General features: G+C 33.7%; 1 protein-coding gene across 11 annotated transcripts in view; it reads left to right on the top strand.

The window, feature by feature from the left end:
- Positions 1–25,478, top strand: part of ERBIN (erbb2 interacting protein) — a 93,167-nt gene extending 67,689 nt beyond the window's left edge. For 2 of the 11 annotated variants that reach the window (XM_081131376.1, XM_081131379.1), the window contains 12 exons: positions 1,285–1,406; positions 2,469–2,642; positions 3,488–3,670; positions 4,933–5,047; positions 7,736–7,919; positions 9,563–11,108; positions 15,289–15,432; positions 17,997–18,113; positions 20,434–20,643; positions 21,578–21,670; positions 22,161–22,235; positions 22,981–25,478. In XM_081131376.1, coding sequence (XP_080987502.1) covers positions 1,285–1,406; positions 2,469–2,642; positions 3,488–3,670; positions 4,933–5,047; positions 7,736–7,919; positions 9,563–11,108; positions 15,289–15,432; positions 17,997–18,113; positions 20,434–20,643; positions 21,578–21,670; positions 22,161–22,235; positions 22,981–23,088 — 3,071 coding nt within the window. In that variant the 3' untranslated portion in view covers positions 23,089–25,478. The remainder of the gene's footprint in view (positions 1–1,284; positions 1,407–2,468; positions 2,643–3,487; positions 3,671–4,932; positions 5,048–7,735; positions 7,920–9,562; positions 11,109–15,288; positions 15,433–17,996; positions 18,114–20,433; positions 20,644–21,577; positions 21,671–22,160; positions 22,236–22,980) is intronic. The other 9 variants (XM_081131380.1, XM_081131381.1, XM_081131384.1 and 6 more) reach the window with 9 other exon arrangements.
- The last annotated feature ends 871 nt before the right edge of the window (positions 25,479–26,349 follow it).

Here is a 26,349-nt window from a genome sequence, read left to right as displayed (position 1 = left end):
CTTACTTCCCTTAGGGTTCTGAAATAATTGTGGTGTAAAATAGTTTTGACATAACCTAAAATTCTTAGAGATTTCTGGGCTAGGATAGTGATTGAAATTATTGACTGAGATGGGAGGAGAATCTTTTGAATCCTGGAAATAGGCTTTGTTGGAAACTGCTTAGCTTTGCTCACCTTTCCAAGTACACTAGAAAAGCATGCCAAGGGGGACTCCTAGCAATTTCAACCACATTCCACAAACAAAAGCAAATACTTCACTAACTATTAAGCAACTACACAAAGCAATAAAGGAAAAAAACCCTTGAACTGGAGAATGAAAACAAAAAGCCAAATCCAAAAATGCCATTAACCATTGTTAATATTTGGTTTTATGACATTTTTGGTTTGGGTGTGAGATTAAAGAAGGGAAGAAGCCCAGAGTAAGAACTAATATTATTTTGTGTCAGTGTTCAAACTGACCATATTTGGGTATCTAGGAATTTCAATTTTTCTATTAGCATATTATAGGTACTTTTAATCCCTTATGTTTTGACTACGTATAGTTATTTTCTTTTAATGGGCAGAAAAGTTGTGACTTCATTTTGTATTGCACAGACTTCTGTAGAGTGATACGTAATAGTCAAATGGATTCATTTTTTTAGCCTTAAATTTTTTTAGTTGCCTAATAAGCAAAAAACTGTAACAGTTGTTAAATCTTTACCTTTAATATTATCAGAATATGTAAATATTGAATTTGTTAAATTAATTTTCCTTAATTTTGATATAGAAAATATCTCATAAGCACTATTTACTTAGTAAAACTATACTGTATATAATGTTTAATACAAAGATGTAATTACATGCTATCATGTAATATATCTCACTCTTTCTGTTTTAATACCCTCTCCCCCAATACGTAATGAACAATATTGAAATTAGAAAGATTATTTCTAAATGCAAAAACTTGGATGAAATAATTTATGTATCACCATGTTACTTTTTATAGGGAACAGCACAAAATCACATGTCTATAGTGTTTTAATTGTTAGCTTCTCTTCAGGAGCCATCTAGTAACAAAACAAGCGGAATAAGCTTCCTGGAAGAAGAGAGGTGACCGGTACAATCAGTACTGTGAAGAAGTGTTAGGGTCATAGCGTGGCAGTTAGTGTTGACTTGTAACTGCTGGCGTGGACCAGTCTCTTTCCTAAACAACGTATCTCAAAAAAAATTATGAGCAAGTGATAGTTTTTCATTATTACTGCAAAATATAGTGGATTTTTTGAGTTTCTGTGGTTTTTTTTCCTAGTTATGTTCATATCGGATAATGAAAGTTTTAATCCTTCACTGTGGGAGGAACAGAGGAAGCAGCGGGCTCAGGTGGCGTTTGAATGTGATGAAGACAAGGATGAAAGGGAGGCCCCTCCCAGGGTGAGTCTGTGTGTGCTCCCTCCGCGTTGGAAACAGGTCTGCTGTTACTTACTGGGCACGAGTTACCCATACGGTGCTGTTTTGGGAGATTCAAAGAAATGTATGGTCATTCCTTGCTCTCAAGGCACTTGAAGTTTTACTGATGAGGTGTATGTGAAATAATTTGAGAACAATATAAAATTATGTGATTAAAAACCAGATTTCATAGTGTATATAATTATAAGAGAAAAAAAAGATTAGTTTTCCCCCTTCCCTTTCTTTAATGATTTATTTACATATATTTTAGGGATAAAGAACTCTGTTGTGAACCTCTTACTTCTTTATGGGATTGAGAATGTGTCACAGTGATAGAAGGAGCAAGTACCCATTTCTAAGTTTCTTAAGGATGTAATTGTTTGCCCCTTATATAAACTAGCTGAATTCAGAAAATGACAGTTAGGTTGACCTTTGAAGTGTTTAGTTCCCTGCACATAAGACATAATATATAAATATAGGAATTTTATATATGGCTGGATTAATATCTAGCTGGAAAACATATATCTGTTTCAAAGACAAGTGACAGTGTTGGTAATATCTACACCATATATCTTCAGGTGGACTATATTTATGCCTGTTAAAAAAGTTTTTAGCCCGGCTGGGTGTGGCTCAGAGGTTGAGCTTCAACCTAGGATCCAGGAGATCGAGGTTCGATTCCCATTTGGGGCACATGCCAGGGTTGCGGGCTTGATCCCCAGTCAGGGGCATGCAGGAGGCGGCCTATCAATGATGACTTTCTCATCATTGATGTTTCAACTCTCTCTCTCCCTCTCTCTCAAATCAATAAAGATATATTTTTTAAAAAAGTTTTTAAAACAGTGAAATCTGTAACTGGGACATCTTTAACTAGTGATAAAATCATACTTGTATTGGTCTAAAATGCTTCCAAAGGCCTGTCATCTGTTTTCACAGTTGTCCCTATGAGCCAGATATCCAGTGTAATTAAGGTGGATTATAGATTAAATTTTGAGGTGTCATTAGAAATATTTATCCATATTTTAAATGTTGCTTGCTTTATTTCTCTAGGAGGGAAATTTAAAGAGGTATCCAACACCATACCCCGATGAGCTTAAGAATATGGTCAGAACTGTTCAGACCATCGTACATAGATTAAAAGACGAAGAGACTAATGAAGACTCGGGAAAAGTTTTGAAACCACAAGAAGATCAGCAAGTTGTAAATAATGATGTGGGTGTGAAGGTTAGAAAACTCAATTCAAAAGAATTGAACAAAACCTACTTCAAGTTCTTGAAAATTTTTAAATGATAATTGATATAATCCTTTTTGTATACACTAAAAGGTACTCCCACATTTAGGGTGGTATCTCAGCTACTTGAACTAAAAGCTCTGACAATCAGTGAACTCCCTAATTGCTTTTATTACCACTTCAGTGTGGTTGCAGACTGTTCAGATGGGCATGGGAGAGTCAGCATAATCTTTAAAAAAATTACTGCCTGAGCAAAGAATAAGATAAGGAATGTCAGAAAATTCATTGTAATGGAAATACTTGTTTTCTCCCTGGTAATATTGATTAATATTGATTCACTCTACCCAGTACTAATTGTAAATTTAGTTACTTTGACAGACCACTGGCAGACATATCCTTGGGATCTTTCAGAAACCTAAACAAATCCCTAAATTGTGTTCCTTTAATGGACTTTTTTTCTCACATTGTATCACAGAAACAAGTTTTATGTCACTAGAGTTATTATACATTTCACAATGAACAGAAAACAGTCTAACCATTCTGAATTTGAGCATGGTGAGCTAAGTGCCTCATTCATGAACATCGGCTTTGCAACGTTTAAGATGAAATGTATCCTCAGCTAAATTGCAAAGTTTGATGTGACTGATGGACCTTTGGGAACCTCCTGTCCCCAAAATGAGCATTTTATTTGAGTTCTCATTTCCATGTTTAAAGTTTCCTTGATTTATGCAGAATAGGAAAGTATGTTAAGTTCCTTTTAAATTTTCATCTGAATTTTAACACAAGAATGGATACAAAGCATAAGGAATATGAATTTTTTATCTTCTCTTTTACTTAGACTTCAGAAAGTACTGCTCCAGTAAGAAACAAAGCTGATGAAAGAGAAAAGTATATAATAGGAAACTCTGTGCAGAAGGCAAATGAACCTGAAGCTGAGACCAGTCCTGGGAATCTACCAGTGACTACAAATACGAAAGCCTCTGGGAACTTGAAGCATGTTAATCATGATGATGTTTTTGAGGTATGGCTTTATGATTATTCTGGAATGATCATAGCAGCTGATAAGAATTTAATATTTCATTGTTGCTAACTGAAGATAGGAGAGACTTGATATTGATAGCAGAAAATATGCTAATGCATGTACCATTGAGAGATACCACTCATTTACCACTTTAAACTTAAATTTTTTACCCATTGTACTCAAATATTTACAGTGTAAATTAGATTGGCAAGTCTACTCAAGCTCTATAAAATAGCGGTTGCTTTATTTCTATAACTTAAAAATGAAAAGGTTTCCATAGGTATACTTGAATTATTTGGCCTATATAAGATCAGCAAGTTGTAAATAATGATGTGGGTGTGAAATACTCCATTGATTATAGAGTATTTTTTTTAAAATTTATTTTTATTGTTGAGACTATTACAAATGTCCCTCATTTTTTCCCACTTTGCCCCTCTCTCCCCGGCTCCTGCCCTACCCCAAGCCTTCACTGTACCTCCTTGATTAAGTTTATTCCTAGGTATCTTTTTTTTTGTTGCAACAGTAAATGGGATTTTTTTTTAGCAGTAGCTTTCTTTAAAAAAGAGCTTTATTGAGGTATATAACTCACATATACAACTCAGCCATTTAAGTAAAAGTTACAATTCAGTGGCCTTTAGTATTCTAAAAGTTGTGCAACCTTTACTACAATCACATTGAGAACATTTTCATTACCCCAAAAATAAAGTTACTTCTTAGTCATCACCCCACATCCTTTCCATCTTCCTGAGCTCTAGGCAGCTAGTAATCTACTTTATTTGCCTCTATAGATTTGGCTAGTTTTGGCGTTTCGAGTAAATGTGACCATACAATCTGTGGTCTTTTGTAATTGTTTTCTTTCACTTAGCATAATGTCTTCAAGATTATCTGTATTGTAGCATGTATCAGTACTTCATCCATTTTTTATGTTTGAACAGTATGTTTTATTTATTTTTATTTGTCTAGCATCTGACATAGTACTAGGCACATAGTACTCATTAATACACTTGAATTAAGGCCTCCCCAACAAACTTATCCCATAGATACTTTGGCATATTGTTAATAACCACCATAGTTTTACTGCTGTATCTTTAACATTTTAAAATCATATACTAGTTTTAGTCACTACATGTTACTATATAAAGATGTCATACATGTTCTAAATATCCTTTTCTCTTTAAAGTTCTTATGTCTTAATATTTATTCATCTAAGGAAGCCAAAATCTATTTTCATAAATATTTTCACTCTTTTCTCTTTAAATTAGGAATCTGAAGAGCTTTCTTCTGACGAAGAGATGAAAATGGCAGAGATGCGACCACCGTTAATTGAAACCTCTATTAACCAGCCAAAAGTGGTAGCTCTTAGTAATAACAAAGCAGGTTAGCTTTAAGGAAAGCATTCAGATTAGAACTGGGCAGAATAAAATATATAATTTTTTTGGAATAAGTTTTATTATATGTCATTATGTTATTTTAAAACACTTTATAGTAAGTTTTTAAAACATCCCTTTTTGAAAGGTCTGTTTCTTCTCTGTCCTGTTTTTAAAGGAAAATCTTGATATACAATTTTTCTTCCCTCATGCAGGCCTGCTTCCAAGGACATGGACTTCATAGGCAGACAAGCCTAGACTATGAGGTCCTTGAGCTACCTAATTTCATCCATGAGTACATACCTAATTTGAATAAAAAGAGGCTAATGAAGGATTCTGTAAATATTAAATGTACTAGATTATTCAATGTACTGAGATCTAGTCCAATACCTGATGCAAAGTAGATGCTTGTTGTTATTTTGTCTATCCTAGAGCTTATTTTTAAACCATCCTTCCTCCCAGCCATTTACCATAAAAGGGAACTTGGAGGATGTTGGTCTCTTCCCTGTCCTTTCCTCACTCCTCCCCACCAGTGCCTGAACATCTCTGTATTACCTCCACCAAATAGTTATCCAACTTTTGCCTTTATGGCATTAATGAAACTTGCTATCAAGGTGGTTGTCAAATAGCTTGGGTTTCATAATACTAATGGTGGTATTTGTTGAGTACTTGCTATATGCTAAATATTTTACATCATATAATTAACACAATTGTGCCACGAAACAGAGTTGGAAGAAGAGAGGTATATCTAGGAAAGAATTTAAGTGATATATAGTTTAACATTAGTTTTAAAATTTATAATCTGAAACCCTAGTACCTTAAAGTTGAATTAGAGAGCCCCATGTGCTACTGTTTTTAACTGTAAACACAAGCCAGACTACTTTAACTGAAATATTTGGAACAGCAAAAATATCCTTAATTCAGAGTCATGTAATCTGCTATGACTATGTCTACATACATTATTTCTGTGATTTGGTTAGATTGAGTTAGTTAAAGACATCCTTTAAGGGTTCTAAAGATCTTATGTTAGCTTTTTTATCACTACTTTTAAAAATACTTTTTATACTGCCTACCTATAATGGAATATGAGTATTGTCTATTTCTGTTTATATTATTGTTACAAAACCATCTCACATATTAAGAGTTCATCATTCATATACAGTTTTTTTAATTTTTTAATTCTCACCCTAGGATATTTTTCCCATTGCTTTTTCAGAGAGAGTGGAAGAGAAGGAGAGAGAGAGAAACATCGATGTGAGAGAGACACATCAATTGGTTTCCTCCTGCACGCACCCCCACCCAGGGCCGGGGATTGAGCCTGCAACCGAGGTACATGCCCTTGGCCAAAATTGAGCCTAGGGCCCTTCAGTCTGTGGGCCAACGCTCTAATCACTGAGACAAACTGGCTAGGGCTTCATGTACAATTTTTTGAAATGATTTATAAATGTGAAGAGAGAGCTGACCTTGTGAAATTCCTTGATTTGTTTGGTGGTTTTGGGTTTTTTTATTCAAAATATTACAGATGTCTCTTTTTCTCTCCATTGACCCCTTCCATCCTGCCCCACCCCTGTCCTCAGACCCTCACCACATCATTGTCTGTGTCCTTGGGCTATGCATATATATTCTTATGTTAATCTCTCCCTCCCTCCAACGGCCAGCCACCCACCCCCCTCCTCCCTCTGAGATTCGTCAGTCTGATCCATGCTTCCATGTCTGTGAATCTATTCTGTTCATCAATTTATTAAGTTCTTTAGATTCCACATATATAAGTGAGATCATGTGATGTTTGTCTTTCTCTGCCTGGCTTATTTTGCTTAGCATAATATTCTCCAGGCCCATCCATACTGTCCCAAAGAGTACGAGATTCTTCTTTACAGCTGCCTAGTATTCCATGGTATAAATGCACCACAGCTTTTCTATCCACTCATCTACTGATGGGCACTTGGGCTGTTTCCAGATCTTGGCTATTGTAAATAGCGCTGCTATGAATAGGGGTGCATCTATTAGTGTTTCGGGATTTTTAGGATATATTCCTAGAAGTGGGATCACTGATTAGTGTTTCAGGATTTTTAGGATATATTCCTAGAAGTGGGATCACTGGATCAAAAGGCAGTTCCATTTTTAGTTTTTTAAGGAACCACCATTCTGTTTTCCATAGTGGCTGCACTGGCCTGCATTCCCACCAGCAGTGTACCAGGGTTCCCGTTTGTTTTTTGAATGACTGCATTGCTCATTTTTATTGTCAGAATAGATAACAATTCCATACATGTATGATATAATTTTTTCCCCAGATAAGTTTACTAAGGCTATAAATTGTAGTCTGTATTTTTTATTGTTATGACTTTAAAATTATAAATGACTGGAAAAACATTTACTAAAACTAACTGATGGCCTTAGAAAACATTGTATAATATAATCTTGTCAGTAGTTCAAACTAAATAAAATTTTAGGTAACCCTAACTTTGGTTATATTTTTTAAAAAGTAAAGGTATCGCTATTTTTAAATTCTTAAATGTTTGTGTGTATTAAGACTGAATTTTTATAGGTGCCTCTGGTTATCTTCTTATTTATATAATTCTTTACCTAATACATTGAACCAGGGCAATATAATTGCTCTTTGTCATCACTGGGAAGTATTTCACGCAAATTCTTGGTGACTGTCAGTGGCTTGAGTTGTTTGTTTGTTTGTTTGTTCCAGATGATACAAAGGATATAGATTCTTTATCAGATGAAGTTACACACAATAGCAATCAGAATAACAGCAACTGCTCTTCTCCCTCTCGGATGTCTGATTCAGTCTCTCTTAATACTGAGAGTAGTCAAGATACCTCACTCTGCTCTCCAGTGAAACAAACTCACATTGGTATTAATTCCAAAAGAAGGTTCGTGAATATCTTAACAGAGTAATTTATTTGTACAATGAATAGAGTAGAAATGCAAATAAATATATATGACTAAAACATAAAGGATTTCACAAATTAATACTATAGAAGTGGCTCAGGCAGTATATGGTGTTCCCCCCCACTTTATTACTAATTATTTAGCTTTCATGCATTTTCATTTTAAATTAGTTTTTTAAGGGGGGTTGAAAATACTTTAAATGTATTCTAATTCTCTTCATCAAAACGTTGAACGGTTTTGCAATCATTCTAAATATTACAACATAAACAGCCTATTGGAGTAATTCAAGTTGAAACTGGTATTTTTAGGATTAGAAATGCAAGATTATTTTGGGGCAATGCCATTAAAGGTTTTATTTAAATACTTTTAATTAGTCTCGTATCTTTGGCTTAGACTTAAATTTGTAGGTCAAACTCTCTGAAAGAAGACTTAATGCCTACATGTTGGAATTTAGCTGAAGTTTAAAACAAATTTATTATTTGGGCTCTCAAGAAGTTTGGTTATCAAAGTAAGACTATACTATTTTACTTTCATGTTAATCTGTCAGGTAGAGTGCTTGATAGAAAAAATTGGTTACTACTGAGCCCAAAGCTTATTGTATGGATATTGCTAAATATTTTTTAGAGTTAAATTGTTCTTAAGCTTCAGGCAGCATAGTTAAGTCAAATTTTTGTATGTATTGATTTATATTGTTGGAAAAGGAAAATTACTTTTGTATCTCAAAAAATTTTATAGCTGTTAATGTAGTTGTAATGATTAATCATTTACATCTGTTTTTCTGAATTTGAGGCTAAGACCCACCCAGTATGGTAATATATTAATCTTTAAAACCTTTTAGATGTTAAGATAAGGATTAATTTGTTGAATAATAAAATTTTACTGATATTGGGAAGTAGTTTAGAATTTTCTAAGTCATGTTTTTTATGTAATGAAATGAAGGCCGAGAAAGGGATATAGCTATACCTCTTTGTGTTGTATTTCTAATTATGAATAGTATGTGTCACCTAACGGGAAGATTAATATTAAGGAATATTTGTTGAAATATAACATGACTGTTTTTTGAAATACAACTTGAGGACACAAATATGTTTTCATATCACCAAGCAGAAATAAAAAATTTTCTGTAATTTTGGAATATCACATTTATAAATATTTCCTACATCCAATATAGACACTTAATGTGATTAAATTTAATTTCAGTTTTGATCTTTAATCATATTTTGTAGAGCTGTTGTTTAGTTCTTTATATAATTTCCTTATCTATATATTTAATCTAATAATTTGGTTAATATAACTGGCTAATAATATAGGGTTTCAGAATTATTTATAAGAATGTTCTGTGCACTGTACTCAACTATTCAAGTTATTGGCTCTTTCTCCATGTATCATCCCATCTTTCAAGCATTTCATATTTAGCATATTTGTGAAAAGACGCAGCAGAAGAGGATACATAATAAGTCCATTTTTTCTTTATTTAGCTCATATTGTGACTGATTTATAGTATTGATGAAAATTAATCGATTATAAATTTGAATACAGTTTTACTTGTCTCCAGTTAATATAAATCTCCCCTTAGTAAGAAAACAGCTTCATGATGTTTTTGATAAAATTATTTTTGTTTTAGGCAAGAAGATGAAAATTTTAACAGCCTTTTACAAAATGGAGATATTTTAAACCATTCAACAGAGGAGAAATTCAAGGTTCATGATAAAAAAGATTTCAACTTACCTGAATATGATCTGAACATTGAAGAACGATTAGTTTTTATTGAGAAAGGTATTGACTCAACAGCCACATCTGATGAATCTCACAAATTAGACCGTATCAATATGAATCTTAATAAACTTATAACTAATGAGACATTTCAACCAGAGAGAATGGAAAGATCAAAGACACAGGATATAGTACTTGGAACAGACTTTATAAGCGTTAATGCTAAAGGACAAGCTGAGCACTTGGAAAATGGAAACAAGTATCCTAATCTGGAATGCACAAGTAAGGTAAATGGACATTCTGAGGAAACTCCACCATCTCCTAGGGGCACTGAACCACATCACACTGATTCTTCCGTTGATATGGGTATTTCCAAGAGCACTGAAGATCTCTCCCCTCAGAGAAGTGGGCCAGTTGGGCCTGTTGTGAAATCTCATAGCATAACTAATATGGAGACTGGAGAGCTAAAAATCTATGACATTCTTAGTGATAATGGACTTCAGCAGCCAGGTGCAACAGTTAAAGTCACATCTTCTATTGATGGAAAAAATATAGTCAGGAGCAAGTCTGCTACACTTTTGTATGATCAACCATTGCAGGTGTTTACTGGTTGTTCTTCATCTTCCGATTTAATATCAGGTACAAAGACAATTTTTAAGTTTGATTCAAATCATAATCCTGAAGAGCCAAATATAAGAGGTCCCACAACAAGTGGCCCACAATCTACACCTCAAATATATGGTCCTCCACAATATAATATCCAGTACAGCAGCGGCGCTGCAGTCAAGGACACTTTGTGGCACTCCAAACAAAATCCCCAAGTGGATCACATCAGTTTTCCTTCTCAGCGCCTTTCTCGATCAGAGAGCACAGAAAATCACAGTTATGCGAAACATTCTGCCAATATGAATTTCTCTAACCATAACAATGTTCGTGCTAATACTGGATACCATTTACATCCAAGACTTGGCCCAGGAAGACATGGGGAAATGTGGGCCATCTCACCAAATGACCGGCTCATTCCTGGAGCAACTCGAAATACAATTCAACGACAAAGTAGCGTGTCCTCCACAGCCTCTGTAAATCTTGGTGAGCCAGGTCCCACAAGGCGGGCCCAAATCCCTGAAGGAGATTATTTATCATACAGGGACTTACATTCAGTGGGAAGAACTGCCCCAGTGATGTCAGGGTCACAGAGACCTCTTTCTGCGCGAACATACAGCATTGATGGTCCAAACACATCTAGGCCTCAGAGTGCCCGGCCCTCTGTTAGTGAAATACCAGAGAGAACTATGTCAGTTAGTGATTTCAGTTATTCACGGACTAGTCCTTCAAAAAGACCTAATGCAAGGGTTGGCTCTGAGCATTCTTTACTAGATCCTCCAGGGAAAAGTAAAGTTCCTCATGATTGGCGAGAACAAGTACTACGACACATCGAGGCCAAAAAGTTAGAAAAGGTAATTAAGCTTGAATTTTTCATTCTCCTTATGAATTTACTGATTTTCCTTAAAAATTTTGGCATTCTTTTTTGAACAAGGTGAAACAAGATACACTGAATTATTGAATATATAGGGTGTCCCAAAAAAATGTATACACACACTGTGAATAATTATAAAGGCAGTGTTTATTAAAAATACATTTCATTTTCAAAATTGAGCTATCAGCTGTTAAAGTGTGTATAAATTTTGGGGGGATATTCTGTATACTTCTAGTTTTTCCTTGGTACTGACAGTAGAGTTCCAAGTTCAGACTTGGTCAGATTCAAAACAGTTGAGATGGTAGTATAGGCTTCATTCCCTTCTCTTGCTCCCCAGTATTTTCTAATGGGCTCACCTTAATTTTATATATTTATGTGTGTTTCTTTTAGATTGGGCTGCACATGCTGTGAATAATACATATATATACATCTGTACCTCTGTTTAGCATTTTCTTACCTCTTATCATCTATTAATGTTGATTATGTAAATATGAATACAACAAGTAAGCAGTTTATAATACAGTTAACAGAAAACAAATGTACTGTAAATGTAACTATTTCATCTAAGATTTTTTTCCCGGTTATATGACTAACACTGTCACTGACACAGATAGCTTCCAGCATGGCATTTACTCTTTTCCAAACTATATTTCTGACCTATTTAAACTCACTTGTCTGGCTCAACTATAGTATGTAGATATTTGGTTTTTTGAAAGGAATTAAAATTTTCAGAATATCCTGCAAAACTGATATATTAGTGCCATAGTTCTGTGGCCCAGGTGTACAAGGCATATTCTTTTTTTAAGATTTTGCTTTATACCTCTCAGTGGATTTTACCCAAGAATGATCTTACCTCTGTTTACTAAATACAAGATAAAGCTTCTAAAAATATACAACCTCAATTAGTCATTTTAAAAAATTCCTTAAGTTGAATTTTTCAGAAATAAATTCCTAAAATATAGTTAGTACCTTATATCAGTCCACATTGAACCTCTGCCTGTAATTGTTAGCTCTATGCAATGCTATGTTCCCAACTTTAAGTAACTGAGCCATCTATAAATGTTAGGCAAATTCATTCTCATCTAGTTATTTGGTTTCAGCTATAACTTTGTACATACTATTGAGGCTTTTTGAACTTGTGTGCTTTTTCTAAGGAATTTGGAAATTTCTTAAGCAGAGGAATAATATAGCTGTTTTATAAATAAACTTCTGGTGATAGTATGGAACTGGATTTGAGGTAGATGAGGCTATATAGTTAAATTGATTGAGTTATGAGGCTATCTGGTGGTCCAGAAAATAAATGAGAATGTATCAGTGGAATTGAGACAAAGGAATGAATTTAAGAGGCAGTTCTGAAATAGACTGTATAAGAATTTACTTCTGATTGGAATATTCCTGTGATCAGTCGTTGAATCAGAAGATGAAGCTTGAGTTTGGTGCCTTGAATACCAGGTTGTTGGGAATGCCCTTAACTACTACTGGACATAGAGGAGGAACATCAGATTTGGAGGAAGAGACAAGTTTATTATACTATACTATATTATATTATTGTTAATATTAGTTGATATCTCAGGTGGCTATTCTTCCATTATTTTCCGGTCTGACAGAGATGTGCCTGGACTTTAGTAGATGGAAGCAAGTAGCAGCCACCTCATTGTTCATTGGGCCTCTCTGCTTTCTATGGAAATTTGCAATACAGTTGCTTGGAGAGTACATGAGAGTAGTGTCTCAGTTGTGCCCACTGGTAATTTAGAAATGAGAATTTGGCCCGGCCGGGCGTGGCTCAGTGATTAAGCGTCGACCTAGGATCCAGGCGATCTGGGTTCGATTCCCAGTCAGGACACATGCCCAGGTTGTGGGCTGCAGCCGATCAATGACTCTCTCATCATTGATGTTTCTATTTCTCTCTCTCTCTCTCCCTTCCTCTCTCTGAAATCAATAAAGATATATTTAAAAAAAAAAGGAAAGAAATGAGAATTTGTCCATTGAAACTAAGAAATGCACAGGGTAACGTGATTTAGACTCCAAACCTGAAAGCATTGATTGACAAGGGTGGAGGGCAATGAACCATCTCTATTTGCTCCTCTGTAATCCCCCCTTCCTCCCCCAAACATAATTCTGATGGCATAGTGGACATTTGAGAAGTTTCTTCAGGGGATTTCACAGTGCCTTTCCTACCTCTAGGGATAGGTCCCCAAATCAAAAGTTGCTACTTTGCCCTGCTAGGAGTTTATTAATAATACAGAAATAGATAAGTTATTTACCCTTACTTGGTTTTGTAACCTTGTGGTAGTAACACCCCTCCCACCCCAACAAAGTACCTGGAATCCAAACATATAAAATAGATTTCACCTCAAAAATCTCAAGACTTATTACAAATAAAGCTTAACAACATTGAAAATGAATAAAATTCTTTATTTCAAAGTTGAATTATTACTAATGTCAGCATTTGCTAATATTATTATATTTAAAAAACTCAAATAAGTAGCATTCAACTAGATATGATTAAAGATTAACACAACATGATCATTTTCATGTTCACTTGCTATTATGCAGCTGTTTGCAGGTAATCAGCAGGACATTTGCTCAGCACTTAATTGAGCTTTGCTCAGTATTTTGATGTGATGGAGTGCAGTTTTATATGGATGCCTGAGCACAAGCCTGGATTAAAACCAGACCTGTTCTGCGCACAAGCCTTCTTATTCAGTGAAATATTTACAAAATGTCATATATGTTCAAAGATGACAGAATAGGCTTTGTTTCAGATCTGCATATCCTTAAACAGGGTCAGTCAGTCCACTCAAGTCAACAGTTTAAAACAAAATGTGTGTATGTAATTGTGTATAATTTCTTTATTTTTACATTCTAATCATATTTATGGAACCTCTAAATTGCCTCTGCCAAATCCTTATTTATCTGTAAATGGTTTGGAAAAGTGCAGGCCTAGCTATTAAGTTTAGCTTTTTCTTTAGTCGTTACCTTAAAATGCACAAAATAACTAAAAGTATACTTTGCAATTTTATAGATCCATTTCATTCTGGAATGTCATATTGTTTCTTAATAGTAGACATCAACTTCATAATCTGGAGAAGCTATATATTCCCTAACAGTAACATAGAAATACTTGTTATGGCATTTCCATATTTCTTAATTACAAACCATGCTCAAAATGTGGTTTCTCTCCATTTGACCATCACCCCCTGGATATTCAGGGACATGACTGAAAGCATGTACGTGAGAGAACAGCAGTCAGCAACTCTGGGAGTAAAGCAGCAGGGGTAATTAGGCAGTGCATTTACTGAGCTACATTTTTCAGCAGCTCTAGGATTAGTGATCCAACATTTATATAAACTCAGTGTTTGGACGAATTCTATCAGTGGTTCTTCAGGTTTAAGCAGCAAAAAGCACTAACTCCTAAAATATAATAATCTTTCATATCTGTTTATTTGAATGGGAGAAAGTTTTTATATGTGCTCTTTTTAGTTTTTGTGTTTATCCTAATTATAGAGTAGTGGGAGCCTTTTAAGTATTATGTCCTAAAACTCTATGTTTATGTTAAACTTTTCCCTAATGTAAGACATTTTTCTAAATGTGGAAGATAATTTTTAGAAATTGCAATGGCCAAGAGCCTGGTTTGTTTTGCCATATATATTTTGTGCTATATTATGTATTTAAACTCTGCATTTATTCAATAATAAGACAATTTCTATAAAATGAAGCAGACTCTCTAGAAATCCATTTTGACTTAGAAATAGCTGGTTGTTGGTAAAATTTGTCTTTATAGAGGAATTAGTTTGTGTCCCTTGTATAACTGTATATGTACAGATACATCTGGGTATGACATCAATTCCTATTTTCTGATGAACTTCTAATAAGATATGTTAGAAGTAAAGAAAATAATAGCACAAAAACATCTGTATGTACTTTCTTTGGTATTTAAACTTGAATGGTTGGATTATATGTAATTTGTGTGTATATGTATGTTTTCATGTAACTATATGGTAAATATAAGTGCCAGTTTCAGTGGTACTGAAAATTTCATGTTGCATGAAATTTCTGTGTGGTATTGGGCTTACTTATAAGTGCATCTGTGTACGTAACATGTCTTTTGAATTTTGCATGCTACATTAATCTGTCAAATCTATCCCCTCTTTATTCAGAGCTTGCTGTCAAGGTCCTTTAATTCCAATTTTACTGCTGTAAGCAACTTTCACTATGGCAGCTCTAGGGATCTGCATGGCAGCCAAGGCAGTCTTGCCTTGAGTGTTGCAGACGGAAGAGGTTCTGGTGGGCACATATTTCGAGTGAGTACCTGTAGTAGACCAGTGCTTTTAGTGCATAGACGAGAAATAAACCCCACATTTTAATGTTTCTAGAAAATAAAATTTACTGTGGGTTAGGTATCTTGTTATCTTCCAGTTCCACCATGGCTTAGTGCTAAAACTCTGCAAAGCTGATTTAGTCTTTATCTCTTAAGTTTTTGTGGTCATAACTGAGGATATAGTCAACTCTTTTTTATGTAAAAAGGGGTAAGCAACAGAAATAACTGAGAGGTTTATAAAAATTATTTTTTGCAGTACTTTCTCTCTTTCACTTAAAATTAGCTTGCTCTCCCTAAACTCAAGGTTTTAAGCTGTGCCATGTGTAATCCACAGAGGAGTTGTGGCGAAAAGTAATTTTCACCTTAGTGATTGAGTATTGGCCAATAAAAAGCACTAAGAACTAAGTGGAACTAAGTTTAATCATAATTCACTAAATATGATTAAATGTGAGGCTGGAGAAATTGTAATAACAATGAAAAAGGAAAACCCAAATTCTTTATTGACCCACATTTTGGCCAAAGTCATTAGTGGTGAGGACGAAAGATTTATTCTTTCAGTGAAAGTTCAGGATAGAGTGTAACAGCAGAGAGGGAGAAAGAACAGAGCAGCTCTGGCATGTCTCTGCTGTAAGGTTTTCTCCTCATAACAACTTGAGGTAGTAGCATAGCCGCTGCCCTTCCTTCCTGAAAATACCTCTTTCCCCTTATAACCTTACTTTATTCCCTCCTATTTTATTTGCATATTGACTCTGCTTACTTCTGGGTCCTTTGCTTTTTCCTGAGCACCCGCTCTCCCCACCCCTACCCCCTACCCTCTTAATACACTCTCCTGGCTTTGCTCTGTTGTTTCCCAAGTTAGGAGCAGTCTCCGGGGTTTGCTTTGCTCTGGCTGTTTATCACCCATCTTGCTCTGCCTTCTGTCACCTGCCACCACTTGGTTTCTATTGTTATGTTATGATGGCAGCTATCATTTTGTAACTGATCGGGTGATGGCTATTATCTCTGCATTTTTGGCACGATTCCAACTGAAGCCACAGAGTGAAGACCAGGGGCTTTTATTACTTCAGGGGTAATCGTAGAGCCATCTGGAACAATTGTTCTGTAAATTCTTACACAGTAGTACTTTTCGCTTGTTCTTCTTAAATTCAGAGCCTTTGAATCTGTTGCATTTTACTTTCTCATTCATAATATACTTGTTCTTTTAAAGATTAGATAAACGTAGTTGCACATTTGGGCATGAGTTTAAACTTCAGGCTATGAACTAAGTTGATTTTTTTGCATTCTGAAAAACAGAGAAGGAAAATAAAGTTTTCGTTGAATATACACAAAATTTGACCAAACCACATCTAAAAATGCTAAGCCATGGTTTGAACTAGCAACTAACTGTATGTAATAGATCTGTTGCAGACACAGTTTCTAAGATTACATTATAAGCCCTTAGGTTTATATGTACCCTGTGACATATCATAATGAAGTAGATTTCGGATTATTTTTCAACATGCTGATGTAATTTACTTATGTTGCTAGCCATGTACTGTTTTGAAAGTAACAATGGTGCGATTAAACACAATCTTTGTAGTTTTCTAAAATGTAGCTAAGTGTGTTTAGAACTAAATTAAAATGAAATTTTTAGGTATCTTGCATCCCAGCATATTCATAAGAAATGTTCAGAGATAATGAAATTGAGTCTTTTTTTAATCTAAAACTATCAGATCACCTATAATATAAGCATATTATTTAACATAACAAAATAGAAATTCTGGTTAGTTCATTTTAAAAGCATTTCACCAAACCAGTGCTTTTGAAAATATAGTATAAGCATATTATTTAACATACAAAAATAGGAATTCTGGTTAGTTCATTTTAAAAGCATTTCACCAGACCAGTGCTTTTGAAAATATGGAGCTAATATTAGTATGATAGAGTTAAGCTAAAGTAAGTCTTCTATGACTGTGTGTTTATTGGTACTGCTCATCATTTAAAAGAAAATCCTCTGTGATACGTGCTGTTAAAAGAACGTCAGTTAATTTTTTTTACTAAGAAATGTTTTATCGCTCTCAACAATTTTAATTGCTCTTAAAATTTGGGACTCTTAAATTGGATTAAGAATGTTAGCTCAAGGTATTCAAAGCTAGGTATTATTGTAAATAAAACTAAAAGCATTATAAAGAAACAGCTTAACAGTATGTATCTGTACATACTTTTCACACATTACAAGAACAAACGTTTTGCCATTAACTTTAGAAGACGGCTAAAAGTGCTATTTCCCCCCAGTTTTATTCATATATAAATTGACATAACACTGTATTAGTCCAAGGTGTCCATCATGATGATTTGATATGTGTATGTATTGAGAAATGATTACTATGATAAGTTAGTTAATACCAGTCATGAAGCTACTAAGATTATGGCGGTTGTGAAGGTAATGTTTTATTTGGTTCTTCATCTTTGTATAGCCTTTTTTTCCTCATCTCTCAAATGTCATCATCATTTTGGTTGCACATCTGAAAGATCATTGTTTACTTTTTATTTCCCCCTAATTTGAAGCATCCCCAGACATCATGTCCAGGAGATCCTTGTCAAGATGGTATGTTCATTTCAGGACAGCACAGCTACTCGTCAGCTACACTTAGTCACAAAGATGTTCCTCCAGACAGCCTGAAAGTAGGTGCTCAGGAAATAAGTGAAGTGCTATCTGTGAGCTTATTATGTTTTGTGGCTTTTGAACTAGAAATATCATAGATGCTTTAACACTGAAAATACTTGTTTGAGAACTTTCCCCCTTTGCTTAGTAGGGATTTATTTTTAAATTAATTGAGAAATAGAATTACATTCTGCTATTTTTCAGTTTATTCCACTGTTTTTTTCCACACTGGAGAATCTTTTTTTTTTTGCATTCGTATAGTGTCACCTACTTATTTTATCAGAAGGATTTGATTTGAGGGATCATTTGAGTCAAAGGGATTTTGGCATTCTCAGTAAACCTACTTGGAGAGCTAAACATGAAACTATCTTAAATTCTTCATTTGAGGATGTTTTACTGTTACTAAAGGCATTTAAGAGTAAAAATATAATTAGACTTTTTTGTATATGGTAAAATATATAATGGTTGTATTCTTACTACTTTTGTAGCTAAAGGGGTCACTCATTTAGAGAGTTTACTTTTCTGTCACCAATGACAGATAATTCTTTTCTTTAGTACTCTCTTCTGTTGTTCTTTCTCTTAACTAATTCCATATCTTAGTATAACCAGATATAACTATGAAACATAGTTATATGTCATATAAACTTTTACATTGTTCTTGAGAGGAGGAACCCAGCCACGTAACATGTAAACTCATATGTATGTATTCATCATTTTTTTGTTTTACTTTTAGTTGAGCCCTGTTATCCAATTTCTTTTTTTTAACATCCACTTTATGGTGTACATTACTGAGTTTGTTTTATGCTTTTTATTGTCTGAGCCATCTGTGTATCATAGCTTAATATATTACATGGGTATGTTTAACACTGAATGTCAGGTACTAACAAGTATGTAGGTGTCAGGGAGTCTTAAGAATGGGTCAGAAGTAATTATTGTCTGGAGAATTCTCCCCATGAGAAAAGTATTGAATCTGCACATAGGAAAAAAATGATGTAAACATGGAGAAAAGCAAGTTCTGTCTGCAGAGTTGTGTGTAAGTCATAAAATAACAACACAAGCACTTGTGTACTCCTGGGCAGATTAATTGCTTCAAATATATAGTGATCGAGTGGTAAATACCCAGTAAAAGATTTTTCAGGGAGTAATAACATCTGTGTGCAAATGTCATGTCATAAAACACCCACATATGTTTCCATGCTTCAGAATTAACTAGCTCTCAAGTATAACACAGTGAAAAAAGAGGACTATTTTAAAAAGTAGAAATTTTCTTCACCAAAGACAAACTTATTTGTATCCTTCAGCAAGGTTCACAGAGCATCTCCAAATTTTCTACTTTTGGAGAATTTTACGGAAGTGACGTTCAAATATTTCCCTTACACTTTTTCCATGATTTCCTTGTAGATGAAGTCACCTTTTATTAATAATCAACAGTGATGTTTTAAATGATTGAGTAGCTTAAACATATTTATTTCCTCTTCCAATCAAAAATCTCTTCATATGCGAATATTTAGAATACAAAAGTAACCTTATTTACCAGATATATTCCTCAATAACAAAATAAGCTATTGGCCACATTTCTACAAAGGTGATTTTAAGTCTAAAGTTCAGATTCAATCCCCCCAAAATGAGAGGCATTAGTATAAGGATAATTCTTTAAAAACAACAAAATAATTTCAAGTTTTTTGTTTGGCTTGTGAAAAGTAAAATAGAAAGTCAAGCTTAATTTTTGTGGTTAATATTCAATGGAATTAATATTTAGAGAATGTAAAAATTGCTGATACACACATAAGCAGTAAACCAGCGTTCTAGCTGAACTGGCTTGTTAATCCTGGAAAGAAAGGAATAAAGGTAGAGAAGATATTGTTGGATTAGGAAAATATTCTACCAAAAATTACTTTTGTTTTAAAGAAAAACAGCAAATGCATCTTTTGTGTGAATGTGAGAGGTTAAATATAGTTAAGAAAAGATACCCTTTTAATGGGCTTCTCATTAAATTTTTCAGCATACTGTTTACCATTTTAACATTTGGTTATATGAGAATAGGTGCATTTGTATCAGACAGAAAAGCAAATAATTTTAGATGTAGATATTATTTACTTTCATTGGAAACCTTTGAAGGGTCAGTCTATCATCAAGCCCTCAGCCAAGTTTAGAATTAAAATATTAATGGCTTTTATCTTTTAAAAGTGTAAAATTAGAAAAGATAGTGTAAGTGGCATGACTCTGTGTGATTTAGAATGTTAAACTCTAGTGCTTTTGAAATGCTCCAAGAAGAAAATCCAAGTATTTGTAATAAGACATCATTATTGGTCATTTTAAGACACTTCATGTTTTTCTTAGATGCCTTTGAGTAATGGACAGATGGGCCAGCCTCTCAGGCCTCAGGCAAATTATAGTCAAATCCATCACCCCCTTCCTCAGGCACCTGTGGCAAGGCATCCCTCTAGAGAACAGCTAATTGATTACTTGATGCTGAAAGTGGCCCACCAGCCTCCACATACACAGCCCCATTGTTCTCCTAGACAAGGCCATGAGCTGGCAAGGCGAGAGGTAAGAAGATTCAAGAATGTTTGAAATGTGAGACAAAGTCTTAATGTATTTTATAGGCTATTTATTATTAGCAATAAACGCATATAGAATTTTAACATAGGTTTTTTTTTTCCATTTTGCGTTTCAAGGTTTGATTTTCTGTTAAGAAGGTGTTAGAAGGTGTTAAACTTTGTGGTTTATTTTTACTTTATGACACCCCCTTCTCATTAATTGACATAGGATGTAGTATTTTAGACATGATTTTTTTTTCCTAAGGTGGTTCTTTTTCCCAAACTCGTTGATGATACTCTGGTAATCAGACCTTCTTCAGCAATATGAATAGCAGACCATTAAACTTGAATTGGCATGTGTGGTTTGCTATTGTTATTTGACACTCAGCTTTTGAAACTTGACTATACTCTCCAAGCTACTTTGAGAATTAAATCTTACAAAGTACTTTTTTAAAAAGTTGCTAGTCATATATTTTGATAGTTTATTGATAAAATGATATTATTAGAAACTTAGGTAGAGAACAAATGCTTTATTCATTTTGGATCTATGAAACCCCCAGTAGACAGAGATACCATGGAATGTAGATGTTTCACAAATAGAAACTAATAATGAAGTACATGTTTTATGTGTATGCTGTATGTCTTTAAAATCCACGATGTCTAAAAAAATACAATAGGGTCAACATTAGTTGGTTGCCTATTATAAAACAGCGATAGATTAAGTTATGAGCTTTGCTTTAAATCCTAGCTGTGCCGTTAACTCACTAACTCATTAACATAATATTCCATGTCCTAGTTTCATTTCATCTTCCCAAGTATTTGTTTTAGATGAATCCTTACATAGTTATGTTTGTTTGAACTTAATTTACCAATATTTAACTATGGATGTTATTGTGTTGCAACTTGTTCTGTGATAGTAATAAAGATTTATTTTCAAATCTCAGATTCGAGTGAGAATTGAAAAGGATCCAGAACTTGGATTTAGCATATCAGGAGGTGTTGGTGGAAGAGGAAACCCATTCAGACCTGACGATGATGTGAGTTATGTTTATATATCCTTTGAAATAACCATAAAGTTTTACTCACTAATTTAATACCTCTTATACCTAAGTTAAAAATCTAACAGATATTTATATAAATCTAGATAGACATCACCTTTTGATTTTTTTTCTGTGTTCTGCTTTTTGTTTTGAAATGTGATCAGTTTAATCGTTGGAGGAATAAAATTTACACCAAAAATTTCAAATGTGCCTCATATTGTGAAGTGATTTTTAACTTTGTTATTATTTTTCTGTACATGTATACAAGTAACTTAATTACTTTAACACAAATCAGTATGCTAACGTCAGAATTACCAGAGGCAAAAATGATAGGGTTAGTTGTCACAATGTTTTCAGAAAAGACAAGGAGAAAACCTGTATGACGATTAAAATATTTGCATGTTGAGAAGGAAAGCGTGCTTCTTGGTACTCTGTTATTTATGTATACTGCTTCCCATTAAGTAATTTTTTGTTGTTATTACTAAAGGGCATATTTGTAACAAGGGTACAGCCTGAAGGACCAGCATCAAAATTATTGCAACCAGGGGATAAAATTATTCAGGTAACTAAAATACATCTTTTTATTATTTTCTTTATTTTTCATTTTGTGATTAATCTGCCTCCTCATCAAGAAAGTATTAAATGCCATATTTGAAAATAAGCATTTTATGAAGTTTATCTTTAAATATTTGTGGATGAAAAAAGTGGTATTTCTTATAGGCTACTCTCTAGTGTTTTCATAATTTAAATAATTTCTACCTTGTACTCTGGAAAATCATACTGATATTTTTTAATACATGTTTGATATATTTTAGCATTTTTTTTTAAGTTTAGGAATGTTAACTTCTCTAAAATACGGTGATGAAAGAGTCTTCTTTGTGTTACGAGAGTTTTGAAGCAGTTAATTTACAGAAGCACTTAGAACTGTGTGTCTGATATAGTAAGACCTCAAATATTTTAGCCTAAATTATAAGAGGTGTACTGTTCCTGATCTGTTACCCCTGCACCTTGATGACTTCAGTTACACGGTAGTGCATACACACAGCACCATGTCTGACAGCACTGTGTCTTTGACAAGTACTTCCTGGCGTTGGCTGCTACAGAGGAATCATCTGAAAATATAGGTTCCTGGGTCCCAGCTTCAGAGATTCTCTTTTAGGGCCCAGGAGTCTAGATGTTGTTTTCAATTGCCAAAATCATTCTTGTTTTCTGTGAGGTTTTACCACTTGGCAGAAATTTAAATGCACCAATGCAAATAAATTACTACGAAATGTTTTTTCTTAAAATATTTTTCTTCTTTCTTCTAGGCTAATGGCTACAGTTTTATCAATATTGAACATGGACAAGCAGTGTCCTTGCTAAAAACTTTCCAGAACACAGTAGAACTCATCATCTTACGAGAGGTTTCCTCATAAGAACTGTGGACAACAAAAAGGGGGGAAGACAGCAAGATTTATTGGAAGATACTTGCAGGGGAAATTAATATTTTGACTATTTTTCTATATAAAGAAGAACTCAGAAAGTTATGTTCAGATTTGTACATTAATGAAATGATGGAACTTGTGGCTCGAGGGAAAGAACCACTGTACAGTATGTAGGGAAGAACGTTGAATTCAAACCATATAAAAATTCTTGTTAGGTTTTTTAAAAACAGCAATCAAAGGTTACAAAAACAAACATGTTGTTTTTGTATAGATTGTAGGTTTATTTTTGGATTTCATACACACGACTGAACTCTGTGCAAGGCTCTTGTTAGCCTTGATTGTAGCCCCGAGACGGATGGCAGAGCTGTCTGTCTCAGCTTTTATGCCCTTATTTTTATTCAACTGATATTAATGTTTTTCTGCTGAAACTACTATTTTTTTTTTTAACGTGGGCAAGAGATTTGAAGTGTTGGCTTTTGCTATGTGCATATTGAGTCGAAGAGTGAGCAGGCGAAGGTGGTGCTGGTGGGTTCGCTTTCCAAGGCCTGATTGAGTTAGTTCCCATAAAAATCGAAGCAAAGAATGAAAAAGCAGTTATCTGTTCCTGTGTTTTTATTAATAGAATAATGCAATAAAAATGTAATGTCTTTTTAAAAAATAAAAAAGACGATAATTGCATTTTATGAGCTCTACAGGATTTGTTCTTGTCATAGCCATTAACTGTAAATTTGCTATTGGTGATTCGATTTCTAATTTTTTAGTCACAGGAAGTTTTTAACTCTACTGTAGATGTATGTCCATGCTTTTTCTGTGATATGGAAATCCCTTGATTTTTTTTTTTGCAAATGGTGATACTTGCTATTTGTTTTATAATTACTTCTCCATTTTAATCTTAATTTATAATTTTTATTGTAAGAAGCAAATGAAACTGAAATGGCCAGTTTTAAGATTGTGTTGCTATGACACAAAACGTAGGAAGGTTTGGGAAAGCCTCTGGATTTTGTTTGGCCTCACATTGCCTTGGTAAAGTAAAAGGAAACAGTACGCATGGAGCTAGGAAACCAAAGCAAGTTTGTGAAACTGGCACAGTGATAGAGAATTGCTGTGGGGAGTTGTAGAGCAAAAGGATGGGTCCTTGGGCCTACCAGTGTGTAAAGGTGTTCAAATAAAGGGCTGTTCCTACAGGTAACATTAAATGTGAACTTGACACTTCAGAGTCTTTAAAGGGTTTCTAAGTGTATCAGTGTAATAGTGTTTTACCACCAACTGCCTTTGTTCTCATTAGTGTTAAGAAATATTGGGTAGAGGTTTATTAATTTTGTTTATCCAAACAAAATTTTGTTTTTGTTCTGTCTATGTAATCAAATAAAATTTGAGTAACATGCAATGGTAAGAATAAATGCATGGTTATTTGGACCATAAAAAAGTGCCATAGAAGACCAATAACTGTTTCTAGTTGAGGCTGGTCTAGAGCCTTTCATTAGAGCAATACTCACTTATTACAATTCATTTTTAATCACTAAGAAATATAATTTTGGAATTTTTAATCTGTTATCCTTTGTTCTTCAATCTTGTTTTAATTAAGACTTTTCTAGGACTAGCAAAAACAGCAATCGACATTTTTGCAAAAGTGAGTTAGACTCATTCCTTTCTTCATAGAGTAAATAGGTAGTACTTTTAAAAAGATGTGAACTCAAATATTGCACTTCTCTCAAGATATTATCAATTGATTATTGTACTGTATAGTTTTAATAATATTGATTGAAACCCTTTAACAACTCTTTGTAAATTTTAACTCATTTTAGTTGATTTTCAGTACTATTTACATAGGAATTGATTTTTATGGATATGGTAGAAGAAATGTGCTGTATTTTGATAAAATTCCTTTATTGTATGTGTGTTGTAATCTTAAAAAGAATGACAAACAGCTTCTTTAAGACAAGCCTCAGTGTTCCCTTTATTCATAGTTTATTTTAAAATATTTTGACATAATTCACATTGTTTTTATTGGTTTCGATTTTTCACAGTCATATTCTGCTTTTAATAGGAATACATAAAATATAATTATTACATTTTCAACTACTTTACCTCAAATTAGATACACAGGCCATAATTTTGGAAAAGGAAATAAGCCACAAAGAACAATTGATTCATCAGTGATCTAAACTTAATTGTCTGCTTTTATATTGAAATATTACAAGTGCAATAGATATTATATGCAGTAGTATTTTTTTCTACTCTAATTTTTAAACATTGTTTAATGTTCTTGTAACACAAAGTTGAGTAAGAAATGTTTATTACCATGATACATGATATAATGTAAAGAAACTAATAGCAAAAACATTTTGCACTTAAGCCACAGTTTTCTTCTAAAATACTGGAAAATTAAAATTAAATAACAAGAACTCTTCATTAGAATTTTTATTGTGGTAATGATAAAGTTTCAAACTTTAAATAAATAAACGAGTAATAATTCAAATCTTTTGAGCCTGGCCGGGCGTGGCTCAGCGGTTGAGCATCAACCTGGGATCCGGGAGGTCTCAGTTCGATTCCCGGTCAGGGCACATGCCGGGTTTGGGCTCGATCCCCAGTATGGGGTGTGCAGGAGGCAGCTGATTGATGCTGTGTCTCTCTCTCCCTCTTCCTTCCTCTCTGAAATCCATAAAGGTAGATTTAAAAATATACTTTTTTTCAGGGTATAGAAAGGATATTTTTAGTTTTTATAAAAGTTGAGTAATTTGCAGTCAAGGCCAATACCCTTAACAGACTTTATTTTAATAAGTATCATGTAGCAAACTATCAAAACTCTTATATTTAGTGTTTAAAATAGACCACCATAAAATTTTAAACCATTAAAAATTATATGTTAAGGGTAACTTAGTACAGAATTGTCTCCATAAAGTAAAGTTTTTTTCTCATTCATTAAAGAGTCATTAGTTTATCTGAACCCATGCAATTCTAAAATTTCTTACATATTTATTTTGTAATTTTTTTCTGATATCTTTGGACTGAAATGTTTATATACTTAAATTTTTGAACACAAACATTGCCATAAATAGAACTAAAGTTTTAAGCATTAATTTGCTGTTAAAAAAAATCCCACTAGCAGCTATGTAATATTTTTATCAGCCTTTATAAAACATTCCAAATTTTTTTCTATAACTAGATTGTTTTAAGCAACAGTGACTAGGTAATTAACTAATACCATTTAAAGTTGTGTGATTTTATGAAATTCAGGATGAGAAGAAATGT

Source organism: Miniopterus schreibersii (assembly GCF_964146895.1).
Source record: "Miniopterus schreibersii genome assembly, chromosome: 3".
NCBI lineage: Eukaryota > Metazoa > Chordata > Mammalia > Chiroptera > Miniopteridae > Miniopterus > Miniopterus schreibersii.
The sequence above is the reverse complement of the archived record's forward strand: the minus strand, read 5'-3'. Positions and strand labels throughout refer to the sequence as shown.